Source organism: Amphibalanus amphitrite, unplaced genomic scaffold (genome assembly GCF_019059575.1).
Source record: "Amphibalanus amphitrite isolate SeventyFive unplaced genomic scaffold, NRLGWU_Aamphi_draft 000042F_arrow, whole genome shotgun sequence".
In the NCBI taxonomy this organism is placed as follows: domain Eukaryota; kingdom Metazoa; phylum Arthropoda; class Thecostraca; order Balanomorpha; family Balanidae; genus Amphibalanus; species Amphibalanus amphitrite.
In genome coordinates, this window is record NW_024881538.1 from 1 (window position 1) to 23,127 (window position 23,127).

The following is a 23,127-nucleotide window of genomic DNA, read 5'->3' on the forward strand; positions in this document are numbered from 1 at the left end:
TATCTCACAGCCTTGCTGGTAGAACCTAGTCCGATAAAGAAGCTCAGATCGATCGAGTAAAAAGTAATTGTTAGTGTTTAAACCAAATATTTCAATGTTATGCACACTACCATGTGCAAAATATGTTGGATAAGGTTGTTCATTTTTACTGTACGTGCTTTGTGGAAAAGCGAAAACATTGTTTAACAACCTATGTTTTGTGGTTGATTGTAGAAATTTGATAACAATTTTGTACTTGTGCTTTAATATTTAGACTAAATATTTTAGTGTATTTAACCTAATCCGTCTATTTAGTTTCGTTTATTTTATATGCATATGGCAACGCATGTCTATCAACTGTTAAATGTATATTTTTCGCGCATATTGGACAGACTTCAACTGAGGATTGACATGAGCATCTCTTGAAAAAACGTGAATGTTCTGTAAACGTATCATGCATATTCACTGAATTTAATAAAATATACGACACGATTTAATGACGGTTTGGACATGCATGATTATGTCAACGAGATGGTATCATTTGCCAAAAACAATGGTGCACTTGTCAATGTGACAGGAGACATGCTTGCAGCATGAGCCGTTCCTTCAGAAGTTTCAAAGATTGGTGTCAAACGACAGGTACCTACACGCTTCGCTGGGTGGCCCTCTTTTCACCTGTCACCAAAATGTCATTCTCATCATAAAACTATTGCATGCAATGAACTTCAAAGATAACCTGTCTTCCTTTCATAAAATGTAGCGATTACCATGCAGCTAACAATTAACCATTTTTAAAAGTCCAGGTGCTTTATAAGCCAGTCAATCAAGTAACTTGACTTTCGTGGCTGATCATCATGCAGTTCAAACTGGCTATACAGGACAGCTCGGCCCTGGCTTTTGGAAGATGCACGCATACACATCGCAACTATATAAAATGTTCCCCAGTGTATAGTCTTGCGGTGAAATGCCAAAGCTGTATTTCTTGTTTGATGACATTTAACAGTCTTACGTTTTGGTTCAAATGTCCTATGTTTTTCATACAAATTTCAACTCCATGCAGTATCTCTAAAAAAAACATTAACTGGGTCCTAATGTCATTTTCTCAATCTTGGTCACAAATGGATGCAAAGAAGTATGAGATAAGGTAGCTTGTTCAACGGGCATTCTGTGTACTAGTGCTATCATCCAAAAAGTTTCATTTGGAACTAAACAAAACGCAGTTTTCTTCTCTCAGCAACCAGAACAGCTCAGTTGGTTTTTCATTTATTCACTGGACACAGTACTGATTTATGTACATTGGCGATCACTCCTTGCACTTTGCAGGACATTCCTTAGTTAGCCTTCCCACGGTCATTGCTCGGCCATTTTGTGAATCATGTCAACATCTCATGTTCATTGTGCTACTTTTTGCCAGCTCATTGGTCCAGCAAAAATGTCCCGCGCTTCGATTCAGAATAAGACGTCACGTCGAACCGTTAGAGCGAACACAAACTTGATTATATGCATGATTGTTTTGCGTGTTTTCGCAGCGCCGCACTTTATCAAACCGCAAACGGCACTATCCACCGATCGTGAATACCAATACACACGAACTGGGCCATATGTGTCATTTGCATGACTGGCCGCCCGGCCAACCGGCGGTCGCGGTGTAAAAACTGCGCCAAAGCCCGCCTGAGGACCAATCCGCGAGTGCGATGCGGTGGCGCCCCCTCCCCCCTGGCACACGTTTGATGGGCACATTTTGTCGCCGTGCTCCTTTTGACGTTAAATCCTGGTGTGCTCACAACTTTTTGTAACTTTGCATCCGGTACATTTAAAACAGCTAGGATTGCTGTGCGCCGACTTTTGATATAGCATGCTAGCGATATTTACATGACATCTGTTAAGCTTACTTACTTGTAAAAACATTTTTATTCAAGACGAATATTCAATAAAGCTTGTGCATATATTGGGCATGACAGCACATTGAGCCTATTATCTCCAACCACCGGAAAACCGCAAACCAAACGCCGTCACGGTATTTACGCTCATAGTGCACGGTAGTATCAGAAACAATCTTAATTCGGAGCCCAATTCGCAGCCATCCGTACTCTGCTTGGCGTGGCAGTTGTGTGCCCGTATCGATATGATTTCATTTATATTCCTAGCGTGATAGTTTTGTAGGCATATCGATATGATTTTACCTAGTCAACGCCACAGTGATCCTTCAGCATTCCATGATGATTTAGTCATGAACAGCACTCGGCGTAGCGGTGTTTCCACGAATCCAGCAGCCTCACTATCGGTTCCAGCCGCCGCCGCCGCAGCCCAGCCGTTCCTTCGCCCCTGTTTCCAAGCAGCTCGGTCGCTGGCGGGTAAGATTTCCTCCCATTCTCAGCGATCTCAATCCGGCGTCGACCATTTCTCGCCGTGCCAATCTGTTTCACAACTGACGCTGTCTAAATTTCAAATGAGCCTATCTGATCTTTACCGATGGAGCCGGCCGCGCCGCCGAAGCCGCCATCTCCTCAACGCTCGCCAGAATAAATTGAAATCATAAACTGAAATTGAAACGCCGCTCGCCGCCGCCGGATCTTTAAACATTCACCGTTCGCCAAACGCTGCGGCCGACAGACGGTGGCTTCGATAGCAGCTCTAGTTGGCGTCGGTAGTGGTATCGCGGCCCTTCCAGCCCAGCCGAGCTGTCACAATACGGCCCCGCGCGGGAAGCCTCGCCAGGCGCAGCCAGCTCCGGCGCCTCTCAGGTCTGTTATTGATCGCTTCCGAGCTCCGAAGTAAACAAAGTCTTTACTGAAATATGCAGTCGGCGGCGGCGAATGCGACGGCGGCAGCGGAGACAGTTTGGTCAGAGTCCGACAGGCGCTGTACCGCAGCAGAGGCGGCGGCGGCGGCGCGGCGGCGCCAGCCCGTCTGGCCGGCCGGCCGTGGCGCCGCCTCCCATTGGCTGATTGGCCGATCGGCCCGCGCCGATTGGAAGAGACGATCGCTGATCGAACGCTGATTGGAAAAGACGACCGGCCGGTATTGGCGGCCGATCGGCGGCGGCGGCGGCGGGGGCGCGGCCGTCGCTGGAGCGCCGCCCACCGAACACCAATCACCGGCGGCGATCGAACGGTTCGGGGACGTATCGGCGGCGGGCGGGGCGGAGCGCGGCCCCCGTGCGCGGCGCGCAGGTCGGCGGCTGACACGGGCGCAGCCGCCGGCCGCCGCTGCCACCGATTAGCCCGCCGGTCGACTCGTTCCCACGGATTCCGCCAGTTTTTGCAGCTGTTTTTGCATACAGACGCAAAGCCTGTGCATTGCAAAAACCGACAAATCTGGCGGAACGAAGTCAGGCGTGGCGAGTTTGCCCATTGGCTGCCCCCGGGGCAGGACAGGAGCAGTTGAACAGGCGCTGCCGGCACTGGCTAATGTGCCGACATTCCGTGAAACCGTGCAGTTCATTACAACCCAGCCGCATTTTCTTATCTGGCTTTCACATGATCTCTCATGAATTAACAAGACTCGGTAGTTCGAATTTCAGCCAGAATGAGCGATTCCGGCCTACTTTCGCGATATGATTGAGCAGTCCATCAGGCTCATGGTCATCATTTTTAATTCAAATACACGGCCCGAGTTTGGGCAATAGATCATTGCTCGGTCGGGCGGCTGCGGGCGATCGTAGCTCGCGGTGACTGGCGGGCGCTCACGACACTTCACTCGCCCGAGCTCGCTCAACATTTCGTGATAAGTTCCGAAGTCAGGCCGACTTAACATGGTCTGGTAAATTGCCCCCACTCTCGACAGATTAGCGCGGTAGAATGCCACCTTCCGTCCGAACTCCCCCGCAGGCCGCAGAGTATACTATAGAAGAGATGTCAATCAGATACCAACTTTTTGGTATACCGATACCAAACCGATACCAACTTGGTATTTGGTATTTCAATCCGGTAATGTGTTTGGCATTTTGTTGGTATCATAAGCTGTGCGGAGGAGGCTGTGCGTGGTTTACTCCGGGAGCTCTCCGTCAGCAAGGCGTGTGGTCCTGACGGATTGAGCGCCCGCATTCTCCGTGAGTGTGCAAATGAATTGGCCGCCCCTCTGTGTAAACTTTTCCGCATATCCCTTTCATCCGGTATCTTTCCTGAAAAATGGTCTGAAGCCAACATAGTTCCCATTTTCAAAAAGGATCGCGGAACGATCCAGCTAACTACCGCTCTGTATCGCTTCTTCCCCTATGTGCAAAAGTCTTTGAAAAGATTGTAAGCGAGCAACTCTTCCAACATGTCCAGCCTCACCTTTCTCCGTTCCAACACGGATTCGTCCCAAACCGGTCATGCGCCACGAACCTCGCGTCCTTCCTGTCGCACGGATGGGCGGCCATCTCAAACAAATCCCAGCTGGATACCGTGTACACAGATTTTAGCAGCGCGTTTCAGAGTGTCAATCATTGTTTGCTACTGCATAAGCTCGAAAGGATGTACGGCGTTGACGGCAACGCTCTGCAGTGGTTGAGGTCCTACTTGGAGAGGCGCAAACAACGCGTTGTGTTGAACGGGAAAGTGTCCGAGTGGGTTCCGGTTGTGTCTGGAACACCGGAAGGGGGTCACATCTCTCCGTTGCTGTTCTCTCTCTATGTGAATGACCTGCCAACTGTTATTTCCACCAACTGTTTGCTGTTTGCTGACGATCTGAAGTTGTTTCACGAGGTTAGGTCCGATGATGATGTTAAGACGCTCCAGCGTGACTTGAACGCAGTGACTCGCTGGGCGGCCGACTGGAAATTGAAGCTAAATGCCTCCAAATGCAAGTCATTTAAAATCACACTTAAACGTAGCCCCATTGACTCGACATATTCGATCAATGGCACTATTTTGGAAAATGTCACATCGATCCGAGATTTAGGCATCATTCTTGATCAAAAGCTAGATTTCGCCGATCACGTGCATTCAGTGGTCACAAGGGCTAATAGAGCGCTCGGGCTCCTCATTCGAACGTTCCAGTCGGCTTCCCCCAAGTGTAAGCTGGACAGGCAGGCCGTGTTGGCGGCTTATTACGCCAATGTTCGATCTGTGGTCGAGTACTGTTCAGTGATATGGGGCGGAGTGGCCAAATCTCATCTCGTTCGTGTGGAGAGGGTGCAACACAAGTTTTTGATGTGGCTGGCTTGTCGCACCACGAATTGTAATTCGTCGCTCAAGTACTCGGACCTATTGTCATCATTTCGTGTGCCACACTTAGGAGCACGACGCGCAAAGTGTGATGTTCTGTTTTTATGCAAGGTTTTTAAAGGCTTCATCTCATCATCATATTTACTTGGGTCTTTTAAGCTCCATATATCCGCGAGGCCGACCAGAAACACACCATTAATTGATGTGCCGTCCGCCAGGGTGAACACCATATCAGGAGGGCTTTTTGTGCGCATCCCTCGCTGCGTCAACCAGTTTCTTGAGTTCTCGCCTAGGTCAGATATTTTCTTTGACTCGATCGGGCGGCTCAAGCGAGAGGCATCGGCGTATGCGTCAACACTGGCGTGCGTTATGTGACAGTCGGCCTCTGTCGGATGCAAAGAAGTGGTTTGTGTGTGTGTGTGTGGGGGGGGTATTTATGCATGTTGATGTATGCGTGTGCGTGTGACTTCACCTGTCATTGGGCGTAAGCCTGTTGGTGATTTATGAAAATACAAAAATACAAAAATACAAAAGCCCTCACAAATGTATAAGAGGCTAAGAAGTCGGTAAAAAGTTGGTATTTCCCTCATTTTCCCATGTTGGTTTGGTTTCGGTATTTTCCCGTGGTTTTAGCTGGTATTTGGTTTGGTATCGGTATTCCGATTTTCCGTAATTGACATCACTAGCGTATACATATGTATCTGGACACCGCGTGACGAGTTCTAGGGAAGGCAGGCGCCAATAGGAGCCAATTGTGGACGGCTTTGCGCACGAACTATTACTGCAGAGTTCGATAAAGTATAATTAGATACCTGGTTGTACATTTTGGATGAGTAGATCAATGATTTGAGCGAATCGATTAAAATTACCTGACATTTCTTGCATGGGTTTTTGAAGATACAGGGCGTGCTAACGTGGTCGTATTTGCACGATCTGTCGAAGTTTTAGGCGAGCTTGCTACTCAGTGCCACGATGTTGCCCCATTCAATACATCTGTTGCATGGATCACCGGTGCATGCCGCTTCTGTTAACTGTAAAATGTGGTGTCAGATCGAGCATTGTACCGTTAGAGCCATAAACATTACATTTCAATGTCACATTCCTGGTCGAATATTCCGCAAAATATGCAACGGAAGCTGTTCTTGTTTCACCAGGCATGCATAGGATGCCTGGGAATATTTGCTATTTGCTAATGCCTAGTTATACTTACAAAAAATATGCACTGCACTGCATAACACTGCCACCGTATACTGTCACTGTCAGTGTCACCATTATCGTCACCACCACCAATGTCACCACCACCACCATCACCGCCACCATCACCATTGCCGTGCGATTTTAATTAACTCGGCGGTGATCGCACCAGCAGCTGAATAGCGGACCTCTGCCGGCGACAATGAACGGGTGTCAAGAACGGCCCCTCGCAGCTCCCTAGTCTACTGGCCGGGTAAGCGGTCAAAGATTTAGAACAAAGCTTCTGGACGTGATGAGGCGGCCGTCCGGGGCCATCTGAGACGCCAATGGTGGCAGCCGGTGAGAGGGCACTTGGCAACACGGACGGACCTCAGATGTACTACGGGTCATCTCCGGATATAGTCCGGATTGACCAAGGATATACTGCGGAGCGGCCCAGATCTACTTCGGATGGATCCCTGATATACTTTGGGTCGATCCCGGTCCGAATAAACCCTGCTCTTGGTTACTCAAAACTTACAGTTGAGTACTAAAAATGATTTAAATAAATAAATGGCGAAGACCTAAAAGATGAAGGGTCACAACAAAAAAGACAAATCATCGTACGAATGAATGTGAGGTAATCCATGTTTTCATGACGTGCTTGTAAATCTCAAGAGGTGCCAATGCCATAACTTTCCGGTCTCGACAGGAAATGTCCGCAACTAGCTTCGCAATTCCTCGAAATAAAGGTAATTTTCCAAGAATACTCACTAAAAACTAGGTCACGAAATCTTTGTAATTGCATTCACTATGAATCGTCAGCCGTTCGCAAAGAAAAAACTGCTGACAGATAGGAAGTATTCCGATAAAGTTTTATTTTCAAAACAGGCTCTGGAGAGGAAATTTCATGGAGGAAAATAAAACAATGAGGATCGAGAGTCATGCTGGCAGCAATGTTGTTATGGGAAAAGGACTGCATCGCTCAAATCACGATCGCTCACGTAAAACTTCATTTATTTGAAACTGGGCCGTCAAAGATGTCACTTTTTCACACCGATTTCTAGCAAATCCACCCCAAAATAACCAGCTGTCTTTCCGTCATCCAGAATCCTCCCTTCCGTCCGTGCACCTGCTGAGTCAAAACAAAACCGGTCTCCTCCCTCCCACCCCTCCGTCCCCTCCCCTCCAGCACCCCCCCCCCCTCCCCCAGTCGCGAAGGTGTCAGTCCCGGCGTCGCTCCGCTCAGGAGCACAGGACGCTAGGATCGGGTGAGCGCCTTACCCCGAAAAACGCCCCTGCCAACGACGCGTGGCCACCTGTGAAGACTCTGCATGGCGGAAGTTTGTCTAGGAGTCAGGAAAACGAGAGGGGAGTGCTACTTTTTCTGTGCTGGCGGGTTGGAAATTTGAGTAGTTGTCAAGGCATGGCAACGGTTGTTAGGAACTTAAAAATCAAACTAGGCTAAAATCCATATCAATCATGCGATGGGAGAATCCTAAGGGCATTTGCATAGAGCTCCATGGATGTCCAAATGCTAACAAAATGCGGGACGTATTTGATCTATCCCGAATAGTGAAGACACTACCCTAGCTCCAACCTCCGTTCTCATTTCATCCGGCGGCGGCGGCCTCTTATTCCGCTCTTCTTCCGCATTGGGACTCGTCCCTTATCTGTCGACATCCCCTCTCCTCCTTATCCAAACAGCATCCATCAGGCAGCTTCGCAGCGCCCCTCCCTCCCTCCCGCCCCCTGCATTCTCCCCGTGACCGCAATCAGCTGTTTTCCCGGGGAGGGGCGCGCGCGTGGGTGGGGGAAGGGCGGAAGCATTGAGGCCATCCGAGGGTGCACTGCACAATGCAGGGAGTAGTGCAGGACGGTGACACACGGAGGCGCCCCAGCTGTCGGCGGGGTGGAACTCACGATCGGTCCCAAAGAGCGCGGCGTCTCAAAGGCGGCTGGGCGGCGGCGCCAGGGCGGGGGCGGCCGACCGCATCCGCTGTCGGCAGTACAAAGCGGACCGTCCGTTCCGACGCAGCCGCGTGCAGGAGTCAATGGCAGTGGCCGGACGCTGGCTCTGTCTGTGTGCGGGGCGAGCGAGCCGCCGCCCCGTCAGCGGCCCCGAGGACCGACCGACGATGACGGGCGTCATCAGGCGTCATCGCGCCGCGTCATTACTAAGGAAAATCAGGGGCCGAAAGCACCCAGTTTTGAAATAACTAAAATGTGCATGAATGGCAAGACATTTCGCTTTTTTGGAATATTTTGTTTTGCTCATTATTCCAGAGTTGGATTTCGACCATGGTTAGCATTGTCAGATCAATGACAAATTTCAGGTCACGAGTCAAACTCCAGTTAACTTTAACTCAAACTGCACCCGATATCGACACCCCTCCCCCAGCTGATCCCACCGTGACCTCAGATGACGTCATCACCCACCCCTCCAGCGACCCGTGACGTCGTTTCGGCAGCCACGACGGTCTCCTCAGGGCGCTCCATCAGTCGACCGATGCAGCGTAATTGGCGCCGTTCAGTTGCAGCGGCGACCGGAAGCGGACACTTCCGGTCGGCTGGTCGGGGTCCGCCGGGGTCGCTGAGACGGAGAGAGGGGCGAGAAAGCCACTCCTGTGACGGCGCGGCGGGGTCCCTCGAGGGTCCGCTGTTGCAGCTCTGGACTGGCCTTGCAGTGGTAACCATGAATGTGGCGACTGTGAGACGAGAGTTTCCGTGGAAAGGGTGGCGTATGGCGGCGAGTCGAGATGGCAGCTGGCGAGTATTTTAAACTCAAGGCCCCTTAGAGAAGGAATGCAACATTATACCATATGTTGAAATATGCTGGCCTGGAATTCGTAAGCCCACCGTTCAATACGCTCGCTGAAAAGGTGAAACCATGTTTTATCGAAAGTTTAACGCTTTCAAATCTCACACTGGCAATCATCCTGCCCTGCTGGTAACTGGCTTCTACCATGTTCAGACCATCTATCCTGTTGGCGGCCGGTCGTGCAGTTTTTCCGCCGCACCAGTGTTTGTATTCGGCATGCAGGCCCCCTGTGCTACACATGTCTCCCAGCACCGTTTCAGCTCACCATTTTAGTGACACCGCTCGTAATGTGCATCACAGAATATGGGACGGTCGTCATCGCAAATCGCACCGAATGGCCAGTAGAGGGGCGGTCCAAGTCAGAGACTGGCCACCGCCTGATTATTTAGCGCTGAATCAGGCCCAGACGAAGGTACTGTGTAATAATTCGGGTCACAGCCAGCCAACTACAATATTACTTTGAGACAGTAATAGGTTTTTATGTAGTATGGCCCACTCAGGACGTGATATGAGGGTTATGGCTTCTGTTATTCATTGCAAACGGCGGTACAATCAACGCTGCAGACATGATGGGTCATACTGGGGAAGACAGACCAGCAGTTTCAGAATTCCGAAAATTCTAGCTTATAATCACCTGAAATTATCATATGAAATTATCATATACGAGTAGAAACCGGTGGCCCAGGTGTACGTTGACTTTACAAGGCGCACAATGACACAATAAAAGTAATCTTCCTCCCCACATCAATCTCTGCATCGGATGAATTTGACTGACTATACCTGAAATGGCATATGACAAATTAACATCGATTTGAATTTGAACATGGGCTCGAGGAGCAGCGCTTTATCGAGAGCCCGTTATCGATAAAACTCAATTCACATGAAATCTGCACAAGGGCTTACGGCATCTTGACGTCGCAACTTGTAAGGACCACATTCCGATATTACGCCTGTTTGGTCGCTAGTGCTTTACAGGCTGGATAATCTTATAATTATTCTAAATTGGAATATGGCTAAAAACGGTGAGCTGGATGACTAAAGCCGGTGGGTTGGAAAAAAATATCATTTTATCTTTGATGTAGAATGCAGTGGTTTCCGCATGCGATAGGATGAGCGGTAAACGATAAACGATAATTATCGCTGTTAAGTAAATCGGTTATCGTTATCGTTTATCGCTAAATTTTCAAAATTATCGCTCATCCTCATATCGCAAGTTACAAAAATTATGAACGATAAACGATAAAATGTAAAACGGGATGATGGAAAAGTGGAAGACGATCGACAGTAATCGTGACAAGAAGTGGCGAAAGGCAGACACGTAGCCAGGATTTTGCTCAGGGAGGGGCCACAGGTCGCGGCCTAGTGTCGTACCCCCTCAAAAAAATAAAACTCCTCGGATTTGACCCACTATTTTTGGGGGTGTGGTGCAGCTGTTTTATTTATTTTATTTTATGTTATCTAATTTTATTTTATTTTTTGCCTTCAGGGGGGGGCATGGCCCCCGTGCCCCCCCCCCCCTTGGCTACGTCCCTGGCGAAACGCCAGCAGTCAGCACATTGATATTGACGGTCGTGAGTCGTGCACTCTTCAGAAGAATTTCTTCTCTTGTGTCCTAGAATTTCTCTTCAGTTGGAATTTCGATAACATTTACACGACCTCTGGCGCGGTCCCTCTGTCACATGGATGGACTAAGCTCAGTCAGCGGCTCGGCAGTCGTCTCGTGGGCTGGCTCGGGCGGCTTCTGATCACGGACGGGGCAACCGGCCCAGCCGCGAGCCACTCCAATCAAACCACCGTCACCGCCGCCACAGCCGCCGCCACCGCAGAGCTCCTCAGAGCAATACGCCTGCCAGCCGGGGCGCGTAGTTCCCATCGCCGCCGCCAGGTGGCACTGCGCGTCGGGCCGACGTCGAGCGCCGCTCGGCGCATCAGTAGCGCATCGGCAGTGGCGGTGCGCGCGCGCGGCGACGGGTGGTACGTCGCGTCGAGCTCGTCGAGCCGTTCGGAGACACGGAGGGACACGGATCGGTCTGGTGGGCGCTCGGCGCCGCACAGGGTCGAGAGGGGACCGGTGCCGACGGCGGCGGCGCTGCGTTCGGCTGGCGGGCGGACCCGCGCCGTTCCGCAGCCGGCGGACACGTGCAAGGAATGGACGTACAGACGATGAGCTCAGTGGATCCCGTCTTCAAGAAGGAGGAGGTGCCCATGATTATCGCCCAGTTCTGGCAGCAGGTGAGTCGGGTACTGGGTGTGGGTCGGAACACCGGCTGCTGTTGTGAGGTGTGTGACATTCGGTGGCGAGGTGGGGCTTTATCTTGGTCAGTGTGAACCCCTGAGGATATTTCAAGCAGCTGATCAGCTGTTTGTTTCCTAGCAAGTATTTTAGGCATTAATGCTACCTTTCGTTTTTTTTATGTAGTCAAAGTCATGCTCTGAGTGTGCATATTGGGTGGGGTTTGTCAATTGTCCTGTTTAAACTTTTAGGCAGATATGACAAGGCGGAACAGAGTCGTAAGCAGTTATCTCCGAAAACTGTTGTTCGGTTGAGCTCCGCTAGATACTAACCCAGTAACTATACATCTAAGTAGCATAATTGTGAACAATTTTTGCCATAGTTGAGCTAATTATCAATATTCAGCTGTTGGGTGTCAGAAGTTCATTTTAGTAAGTTTAAACCGCATTGGTGTGTAGCACAAAGTTAAACAGGCGCAGTAAAAGGTCCACCGTACGTAAGGTGAAATCAAACCAGAGAAAATTAGTGCCGTCTTGAACCAAACTGGGCTCGTTGCTGATCTTTCACCTTGCGAGCTCTCAGATGCCTATGGTAAATAACCGCTTTGGAGCCTAATATTTATAGCATCAATTTATCCTCTTTGTGATTTCAAATTTAAATGGTACTTGCAGAGTGAATCAGTGTAACCTTTGAGTGAACCATTTTCCTGTTTGGAATCACGTTGACTACCTTCATGGCACCGTCTCACATTGCCAGCGTACAATGCATCAAAAGCATAATAAAGCCATAACTTGAAAAAATAACTATTATAAAGGCCATTAACGTCTTCTCGGTATTGAATGAGCATGACAATTTGTATTTTCTGGACTAAATGGTACCATTTTCTGAATCTGGTATCAATGCCGATAGAGTTCTCTGACTTGGCCAATTTTCCCCATACCGCTGTAAGCATTCGTGCACAATGTCAATAGCACGATTGGCGTAGGAACAATGCCAGCACCAGTCGAACAGGCATTTTGTCAACAGGATTATCTGTCATCATACTGTACTTGGCTACGTAAAAACGTCAGTTACCCTGTCAAAAGAAAAACACCTCAAGTAACAATATCCGCATTATCGTCACCAATGCAGTCCACAGATGGTGAGCCGTTTTGTCTTCACACGATCAGCGAACACGCGATCGGGTGGGGTGGGGTATAGTCCCTCTGTGCGCCGTCCCGGCCCGGATCGTCACGAGCCGTGGTCACGGGCGGACACTCGTGAGTCGTGAGTCGTGAGTCGTGAGAACGGCGCGGGTCCGTGACCAAGGCCGGGAGTCACGGGGCCAGCTGCAGCGGTTGAGCAGGGAGCTAATAAAGAAATTGATGCCTCTCAGTGAATCTGCCGAAGTTTCCGGCAAATAGAGATTCGGCTTTCGTAGGCTGCTCTGACCGAAAAATTTGAATACAATTTGGCCAAACTCCTTGCGCACCTATTCCTTGACATGCCAATTGCATAAAGCTGTGCTTTACAAACCTGTACGTTCCGATGGTGCACCTTTTCTTAGCGTTAGCGAGAAGTAGTGAAAGCTACAACAACTACCTACCATGATCAATGGAACAAAGAAGGAAATAATAATGATGTTGCAATTTACACATTTTAGGGTTCGGTTACATTTAGTTGCTGAGATGATGAATGCATTTATAAATACATCTTACTGAGATCTAAGGAGCAGTTAGCGGGTCTTCTTTTTCTAACCAATCGGTAACTTCAAAGTAAGTTTGAGCAAGCACCAGCTAACTAATTAGAATTGATTCCAGACATGAAGTAACCAAAACAAAATCATTAATCTATTTCTTTTTCACCCGAGTTTGTCCACCGCGACATACATTTATCTGAATTGATACGAAGCATGAGACGCGTGGCTAAAGCCTCCTCGTTACACACATTATTATCTGATAAAGAACGACACCCTTCGACCTTCCTTGTCTCATAAATGTTTACATTCCCTGGGCCAACACACCGGAACAGCTAGAGCCGAGTCCTCATCATGTGTCATGTTTTCCGTTCGGCTGCCTCTGTTTCTGATCATGTTCGGTCAGCTTTTGTTTATTTTCTCCGCCGATTACAATGGCCCGACAAAGGCGGACGATCGCCTCGTTTGAGGGGCTCATGACGTGATATGACACAGGACAGAGCAGTGGGTATTGTAACAGGTTTGTAAATACTGGAATAATAGAGCACTGCGAATAAAATATAATACAGATGGGGTGACGTTTGAACCAGCCAGAACTTTACAGATTCAACGGTACGGCCTGGATATAAAGAAATGGTTTTTGGGTTTGGGTACTGATGTGATGCTTCCATGCAGTCATTTTTTTTTTTTTTTGATTGGTCAAAACATTATGAATATTCACCGATGTTTTTCTGGGTTCAAAATATCATATGTTAATGTTTAGAATCGTTTTGTATCATTGTGATCTGACAATGCACACGATTGTCGCCGTGCCTTCTCCAGCCCAGGCCATGCCTGACTCTGACCTGACCCAACTCAGCTCTGACCCAAACCTTACCCAATTATCAGCCTAAACCTGACCCTGACCCAAACCTGTCCCAAATCTCACCCTAAACCTGACCCTGACCCAGCCCACCTGATAGGATGACCGTGTGTTTGCTCAGACTAGCTGATGCGCATTGTAGCTCCACAGGAGTGGTTTAGTTCGTATTGACCATAATGACTAGCAGGCACGGGTGGAGAATGTTTGAAAAAGTTACCCCGGCCGGCGACCGAAAGTCAGAAAGACGATGATGCTCAAATATTTGTCAACGGTTATCAACAAACCCCTAGGATGTCTGCCGTTTGTACGTTTTTAGGGAAAACTGCTTCACGAAGGTGCGGAAGATTTCGTAATTGTAACAACAATTTTGCAACACGCCTTAAAATTTCGGACGCATGTCACCTAGTGCTAGGTTAGGTCATCAGGTCAAATTTGCTGGATGATCGTGCTAATGCCCTTTGCAAAGCATATTCCGTGGAAGTTGCAAACTTCCCACACAAAACAAAATGTCAAATTTGACCGTTTTGACCCTCTTATTGATTTGAGCTCGCACCTGAAATATGATTTACCTACCTACTTCTGTTTGATGAAACATGTCGGGCTCTGCGATGAAAAAAAACTTAAAAACATAGAAGCTCCAAAATGAAAATAATAAAGTAAATTTTCAATAACTTTTCAAGGTAGATAAGAATAATGAGAGACGCTTTTATAGATGGCAGTTTTTTTGTATGGAGACAGTTTTTAGGATTTACAAAAGTGGAAAAAGTTACCCCGGCCGCGCCGGGGTCGGCTGAAAGTTACCCCGGCCACGGCCGGGGTGGCCGGGGCAGGTTCTCCACCCATGCTAGCAGGACACACTTTAGGGAGAACGGTTACTGAGACATTTCCACCGGTGGTTTATCATGGAAGCACACAGCCTCCGAGGCATTAGGCGGACCGGATACCTTGAGGGAGGGAGTCTTTGAAAAGATGTATGGGAAGTCTTAGTTGTGTTGATATAGATTGGCGTGGCCACCGAGGCTCGAATGTCGCTGCATTGTTTGATCACTGGCTAAGACTTTTGTTTTATTTCTTTGTGACATTTTTAAAACAGTTGTTGCTCCATTTGTCATGACATTAAAACGGCTTTATAGTCAGGGTGCTACTTCCTCGATGTCAGGGATGTCAGTCTAAGTTTTGATGACGCCAATACCAGACCTCGCGTGAACAAAATCCACTGACGTGGGCTAATTGGAACAGTTAGTGCACCAATATGGCTTCATCACATCCATTTGTGACATCTTTTTCCTGTGCGGAGCGACAACTGAATCGGTCTTCTTTCGATCAGTTTTTATATTTGAACTGGTCTTGCAGGCTAAAAGTGTCCTAATCACGAGTTTTGGTGACAGGTACCACCTTAAACCCACAACTCATTTTGAAGTGTCAGCCTACAGAGAAACGTGGGTGGCATGTATCGAAACATGTGTCACAATATGTGCGTGCTCATGTAGGTTGAACTGACAATGACGTTTTACCGACGCATGTTATGGCAGACTCTGAACAATTTTACTTTATATAACAAGTTGGAAAGGGTATGCTGTACCGTATCAATATCAACATTGCAATAAATTATACCAGAATACAATAATATCACAGTTCATACGCGGAAGCCACTGCTAAAATGAACATCTCTAAAGTGACTGAGTAACTACTGCGTGCGGTAAAGGAGGAAGAAAGTAACCCGAGCAATTGCCATTGTCAGCCCAGAACAATGTGCTTACTTAAAAAGCAGTCCCGGTATCATGTTCATTAAATCAGCTTTGATTGGTATCTGCATAGTTAATTTTAATGGCCAAAATATGAAGCGACTACATCGGTTGTTAACGTCTGCCATATACTTTTTTTATGCATTCATGCACAACATTTTTTAGGCATGGTCTCATGGATGTCTTATGAGCAACCCTGTTTGCCTATAAACGTAGAGCAAAATGCTCTTGGCATTATGCTTTCAGCTAAGTAAGACATTTATAGTTTTTCTTTTTGCAAAATGTCTTTCAAGACAACCACCTCCATTGTTAAACTCGTTCCTTACATTTGAATGTACCAGAGTTTCAAATATCCAGCCGATTTACCACAGCATTTCAGATAAAAAGTCACAAATAATTCATTTTTATCTCCCACTGCTCCTCCACCTGAACATTTTTTTTTCGCCAAATGCGCAGCCATTCTGTCATCGATCTGTCGCCTATGTCTGTCTCCATCGTGTCCAATTGCCGCTCTGTCATTAACTTTCTAATCACGGGCATAATTACGTATCGCCGGAATGCCGATTGGCGATAGTGTTATTACGGATCCAATAGCAGATCAGCTGCCGGCCAAATCCCGATTTACAGTCGCCCCATCGGCCCCGCTATGATTAATCACAATGCGCCACTGGCTGAGCTAATGTGGCATCATTTTCGTTATTGGGGATATCGCGTTTCGTGATGGCTAATAATGATCACCTCGTCCTGTGACCGAGCTGGTGGCTGAGCATTCCTTTGTACTGTGACTGAACTAAGGTATCAGCTCATCGCCACTGATAGATTCAATTTATGTTCGGTTTACATTTCATCAACAGCGGTGTCGCCTTTCTGGCCTGCCGATACAATCACGCTACGGCGGGCCGGCATCTCTCGCCACGACGTCACTCTGCCAATCGCCGGAGCAGCGTCACACGCTGCGGCGTCAGCTGACGTGTGACGGCACTGTGACGTGCCACGCGCCTCAGCGGCACCTGAAGGCACTCATTAGAGCGGGCACTGGGCGTGCACGCCCCGTGCCCTCGCCGTGTGCGGCAGCTGGGCGGTCGGCGGTGACGGCCGTGGCCACGGCGTGCTCCGCACCGATCGGTACAGAACACGGTCCTTGTGTGGCGTGATCTGCAATGCTACAAACTGGAGAATGAGGACCAAAGCTGTGGCGCGTAGCAGAATAGCACTTCAAATAATTTCGTTGTCTATAAAGGTCCTCACTTCGAGCTAAATTCGCATGCTAAGTTATTGCAGGCCTCGTTTTTGACCAGTTTTATATCTTTATTTTTCGCTGTTTTGTTATCTAAATTATGATGCTAGTTAGCTGCTTACCTCCGCATGTTTGAAAAAGTTCGTCTTTCTTATCAGTGCGTAACGCTTTCTACCAGCATAATAAATTAGTTTTCTAGAGACCATGCAACACCCATACCTCTTAGACCCGTCCAAAACATACATCATTTGTGTCAGATTTTTGACGACATGCTAACGGGTTGTTGCACCAGCTAAGTGTTTTGTGTGCCGCAACTCTAGCGGGTCGACCATTGCTGACTGCACAGGCTGAATAGCGAGCGGAAGCGCCAACACTGCCAGCCAGGTAGATGCTGACGCCAATAAATCACTGCTAATTTGAATAAAACAGAGGTCGTTAACGTATGGATGATGCATGGCTCCTGTAATGGGTGGGTACCTGCATCGTGGTGACGCATTGGTACACGGCCGGTGGTCTCAAAAGCCAAATAGACACGCACCTAGTTCAACCTCGTCAGCTTCGGCACCCATCAGTCATGCCTGAAGAGCATTAGAGAAAGACTGATGTGAAACAATGTTCAGCATTGTCTTAGAGAAATGGGAGGATTTCACCATGCACTTTTGGATAGTATTGCGCAAGGTTTGTGAAAATCCGTTAGGAGGAACAAGTCGGCCCAAACGGCTGGCTAGTGACTGCCCTGCAAATGTTACGAATGTTTGTAGCTATGTAGAAATAGAAAAACTGCCAGCCGTCGCCCTGCCAGGGACTTCCCTATGAGCTCGTTTAGCCTTGGGACAATAGCAATAGTATCGGCAGGAGTGGGTGAAACTCAAGGCGGTTGGCAATCTCTCTTCCACTCAATCTTGGTCTCTTTAGTCAAACGGCGCTGCTGGCCTACAACTGTGGCCTGTAAGTCACCCCGCTGTGTCATTTTCAGTCCCCGTGTTTTATACGCACCTAGGGGACAACACGCTGGCAAGGTGCTGGACAGGGACACCCCCGTCTGCCCCCGGGGCCGCTCAGGTCACCAGGGGGTCACCCCGTCAGCCAACTGCCTGCGGACTGATTTGGACCATTGTCCAGCTGTCAACTGCAGGGCCATTTCATTTGCCACGAATGTCGTAAAATGTGCACAGTGTACATTTGGTCGAGGCTCAGTGTGCAGTATTCAATTGGGCCGGCATGCGAACGGCCCAAAAGTCCTTTGTGATTATTGCGAGGGTGATTTATCGTGCTAACGATTGGCTGAAAATGATTAACTTTTAACCACAAGGCATCGGTGTCAGGTGATGGAAATATTTCAACGATCGTTAAGCGGCGACAGGACTAATCCAAACTTCTAACCAATTCGTACGCTATCATACGAACAAGAGTCTCCGATTCACGCTTACCTATTATTTATTATGAGCGAATAAAAGAAACTATAGACTTATGCGACATGGTTCGCAATAATGTGGGAAGCACCGGCACACACTTGTAAAACCATGTTCTGTTTTCCTTTTTCATCAACGATTTTCTCAAGTCAAATTTTCGCAAATATTATTTGAAAGTAATGACTTTTTGACGCAACTATTAAAGAACATGACTCGTTTGAAAGCTGAGGGAGGAGCATCCCGAGCAGGGTACTCCATTCTAACTTTATACCTTCACATTTAGAAACAGGACAACGGGCATGTAAACTGCGCCGGAGTTCTATATTTAGGACGAGCTGCAGTGCTATCGCGCTGCACCGGTACGGGTGACTGGAAGCATTTCCTGTGTGTGACTGTTTGGTAGCGGTGATAGCAGGAATCGCTCGTAGACAATCGCTCGTAGTTTTAGGGGAGGTCAAATGCGCAGCTATGCATGCCAAAATACATACCGCCATCAACCGCAAGGTGGCATCCTTAAAAATACATTACATTGGTGTAAGGAACACATGCCAACAAATTTAGCGACGAAGATGTATTTTTAGAACAACCAGTATCCGATAACATATAACTTTAATACAATCTGAATAAGTATAGGCTAAATTTATACCAAAGTAAACTTTCTTCCTCATCCAGCTTAAATATTACCTCGCAGGTTTGCTTACAATGTCAGACATTTGTATTCCACACTGCTGGGACAGCTGTTCCCCACCTTTCTTTATTTTATACCTGCCCCTCTGGCGATGTGTTCCAACAGGTTTCTTCGGTATACAGTTTTGTAACATGGCGGTAACCGCTGTCCTATAGCGATCAATATGCCGTGAAAGCCCATGCGTCATTGGAACAGAAGGGTTTACACAATGCACAGCCGAACACCGATATCCGAATTCTATAACGATGACTCATGTGATATTTGTTACGACAGCGAACGCTCAACGCTGTGATTCTTTGTGTTGATTTCATTTCACCATCAATTGGAATTCTAGCTGTACTTTTTGATGATTCAAACGGTGACATAATTACATATCGATGTAACGTTTTGGTTAATACTCAATGTTCAATTAAATCACAATGCTTTTTTGGTTCACATGCAGCTCGCGATCTCTATCTTTCTTATTATGTTCAATAATTAGCACATAACGCGATAAGTATGATCGGATCACCAGTCAAAATCAGCAAGCCCCTCACATCCAACTGGCAGTAACGATCACTCCCAGTGGTCTGCGACATCAGACCAAGTAAACAGAACAAATAATACTCCGCCCTCTGACCTGTACGTTGTTACCGTACCGTCCCCCGTCCCCGATCAGGTACCCCCCCCCCCCCGGCGTCACCGGCCATCGTTTTCCGAGTCATTGATTTCGGCACACGGCTGGTTCGGTTCCGCTGTTTCTCCGACTAATTACCCCAGTTGTAATCATTGGGTGTCGCCCCACAGTACAGAAACGTGCCACCCAGGGATGCGGAGCCGTGGAAATTTCAAACGGCTCCGGCTCCGGCTCCGGCTCCGGAGAAAAAAATCGGCTCCGGCTCCGGCTCCGGCTCCGGGTGAAATGTTATGGCGGCTCCGGCTCCGGCTCCGGCTCCGAGTAACATGGTTCGGCTCCGGCGGCTCCGGCTCCGGCGGCTCCGGCTCCGACTCAGTACATCCCCTATGCAATCAATTAAATACGGGTGGAAGAAAAATTGGCTTGGTTATACGCGTTACCTACTCTTGCCATGACCGGCTCACCGCGTCCCCGCGCAAACGCACCTCGGAGAGAACTGGCAGAACAAAGGACTAGGAAGCGATGGCATTGGAAACGCAGTCGCCGCGAATCGGAGTTCACTGAACCATCGTAAGCTGACACCCATCTCGGCGGCATTGGGGGGTGGGGGTGGGGGTGGGAAGAGACGGTGCTGGGAGTCGCAGTCCACTGCACTGGCTTCAAAACAATGGCGGTCACCTGATGACCGGTCCTCATGTTCTGGGGATGCAGTAGACGTGAGGGGGGGGGGAGGAGCAGACAGGAAGTTGATTGCGTACTGTGGGATACTGGGGATATTCGGCTTTTTCATTCACTTGATGGCCCATGACGTACTATTGGTCTCAAGATAAGGGCCCAGGCGATCTGTAGTTTTGATGCGGTGAATACCCTTACCCTCGCCACAACTCGGGCCGAGTGCACCCCTCCTCCCAGCCAGCGCCACCCCCACTCGCATTGTGGCGAGGGTGAGGGTATGCACCGCATCAAAACTACAGGTCGCCTGGGCACTTATATTGAGACAATAGTACGATATGTTTTACTGCCTTGTACTGTCAAACCGAACTAGGTCAATTATTTTTTCCTCTTCAAAAAATAAAAAGGAGCCGGAGTCGCCCCCTTTTTTGGCGGCTCCGGCTCCGGCTCCGGCTCCGGGCTATATTGTTTCACGGCTCCGGCTCCGGCTCCGGCTCCGGGCAAAATATGCCGGCTCCGGCGGCTCCGGCTCCGACTCCGGCTCCGGCTCCGCATCCCTGGTGCCACCGAAACACGAGGCCGTGTTTTATTGCCGGTTCCACGATAACGTCGATGATGGGATTGGTGTACAGCACGCCGATGTGTACCCAGAACGGTGTGAGCTGTGAGCCGACCTTCGCTGGAGCAAGGTAATGGGACCTATGCGTGGACCCTGTGTGAGCCCCGCTATAGGAACTGGGCTTCCCGCTGTGTATTGGTGCAAGCGACTGCCCAGTGCCCAACCCCTGTGGCAGCCCCTGGCACGTGGCACGCGTCATACTGCGTACGCTCGCCCTCCAGCGACCCCCACGGCGTCGTCGTCGTAGAAAGGTCTAAATAGCGACAACAAATCGTCGTCCGTCGCACCCCTGTCGTGATTTTGTGCCATTTTCACCGACGTAAAGACCGGCGTGACACACGCGTCGCTTTCCGAGTAATTCACTCGAACGCACGTCTCCATTGGAGAAGCGTAACGCTCGGTAGCCTACTGGACCTTTCGCGAAGTCAACGTGATGTGCAATGCAGCCTTCCATCGTTTGGTGTCGCATTTCGGCGCCTGCTGTCGCCTTTGTCGCAGCGTGTCGCGCCTTACTGGTTACGTAACTGGATCTAAATCGGAGCCCGAGCCGGCTGCACTCCGGCACTCACAGCACTGCACGGTGCACCGGGCCGGTGTGCACACTGGAGCGATGATTGTGCACAGTGCACAAAACGGCCATCTATCACAACACTCTCCGGTCGGCTCACAGGAGGCTCGCATTATGTCGCGAAATCTGCCGATTAGGTACCGCTCACCGAGGGAAATCCTGATACCATCACATCCGTCACATCATCTCGACTGCGCTCGTCACGTCACGTCACGTTGTGTTACGCAACGTGACGTCACCGGTGCAAATTGGTTGTCTGCTCTCAGCCTTCAGTTCACTTCTGACCGTGACAGACTTTTGTGTGATTTTGAGAGACTTGATGCATGTGCATGTGCGCCTATGTATAAGACTGCAGGCCCTGATTGCGAGCCGTGGGGCTTAGTCTGAGATGTAGCCAATAGCCAGCCTTTGGCTGTCGAAGGCTATATAAGGAGCCCGTGCCCCGTAGTTATCAAAGCCCTGGCCACACTTCGTGTGATAATGGGACTCGCAGCCAGGTGACTGAGTCAGTCAGGTGATTCTGATATCTGATCGACCCGGGATGTAAGACCCATGCCAGACTTCTTCGCTCACATCGACACACCTCTTTTCTGACTCATCTAAGCTCATGGGCAAGCGAAACCACTTCACGGCTGGATACAGACTTAAAGGGACTATCCCACCTTTAACATGGGGTTTGAGTTGAGATAGCCAAGTTTGCGGCGAGGTTCAGAAACCACTATCTATCTAGGTTGCAACCCCCGCGGCCTCTCAGTGTTGAAGAAATTCGTTCCCTTCATTTGAAAATGGGCCTTGTACAAGGCCCTATCTTCAACATAGAGCGACCGTTAGTGTGACGTCACCTCGTTTAGTCATTCTGATTTAAATGGGTTTGTTCGTTGAACAATCGCTTAAAACTTGGTCTGAACTTTGTTGTGCTGCCTACAGAGTAAAAAGAATCAGCTTTATGACAGTAATGTGGCCTGGGGAAGGAGGTAATTTTGGGCTGTGACGTCACATATTTGAAAGTTTGCGTTTGGAATATGGGAAGCCTAAGATGTTTAATGAAAAATAAATGCCAGAACCGTGTTCCTGGTCATCCAATCTATAAAGTCGGGCACAATTTAATTGGTTTTAACAACATTTTAGAAGGTGGGATAGTCCCTTTAAACGGAATGTGTCCACAAGACGGCACAGCACGGCACAGGTCGGCACACAGCACACAGCGCACAGCACACAGTCGATCACACATATCTCCAGTCTTCACGAGGCCACTCCTGTCGATTTGTCTTGGGGGCCGGACCTGCCGGGCCGGTCTCGCCCACACCCTCACGGTAACCACTCGTCTGCTGAGCTGTCGCAGAGCGGAATACCAATCCCGCCCCGGTCGGTGACGCGGGCGGTGGCCGTGTAAAGTGGGGAGGTGTCGCCGCCGGCACGAGCAGTGCCAACCGCACGGGCCGTGGAGCCAAACCAAACGGAGGAGTCCCATTCATTGGTGTCGAGTAGCCAGCCGCGCGGGCGGACCCTCCGGGCATTATCGCGGAGCGGGCGGGTCAGCTAGTGGGGTGGAGGGGGGGGGGGGGGGTAGATGGGTTAGATTAGCCGCGGGCTGGTAACAAGGGGGCGGGGGCGAGTGAGCGATTGCAGGCGCTCGGGGCCTGTGTTAGAAATGTAGTTTTATCGTCCGTTTTTGTC

At 49.2% G+C, this 23,127-nt stretch overlaps 1 protein-coding gene across 2 annotated transcripts in view; it reads left to right on the forward strand.

Moving 5' to 3' along the window:
• Window positions 1-11,059: 11,059 nt before the first annotated feature.
• Window positions 11,060-23,127, forward strand: part of LOC122376764 (homeobox protein cut-like) — an 80,285-nt gene continuing 68,217 nt past the window's right edge. For both annotated transcript variants that reach the window (XM_043356710.1, XM_043356718.1), the window contains exon 1: window positions 11,060-11,355. In XM_043356710.1, the coding sequence (XP_043212645.1) occupies window positions 11,272-11,355 (84 nt within the window). In that variant the 5' untranslated portion in view covers window positions 11,060-11,271. The remainder of the gene's footprint in view (window positions 11,356-23,127) is intronic.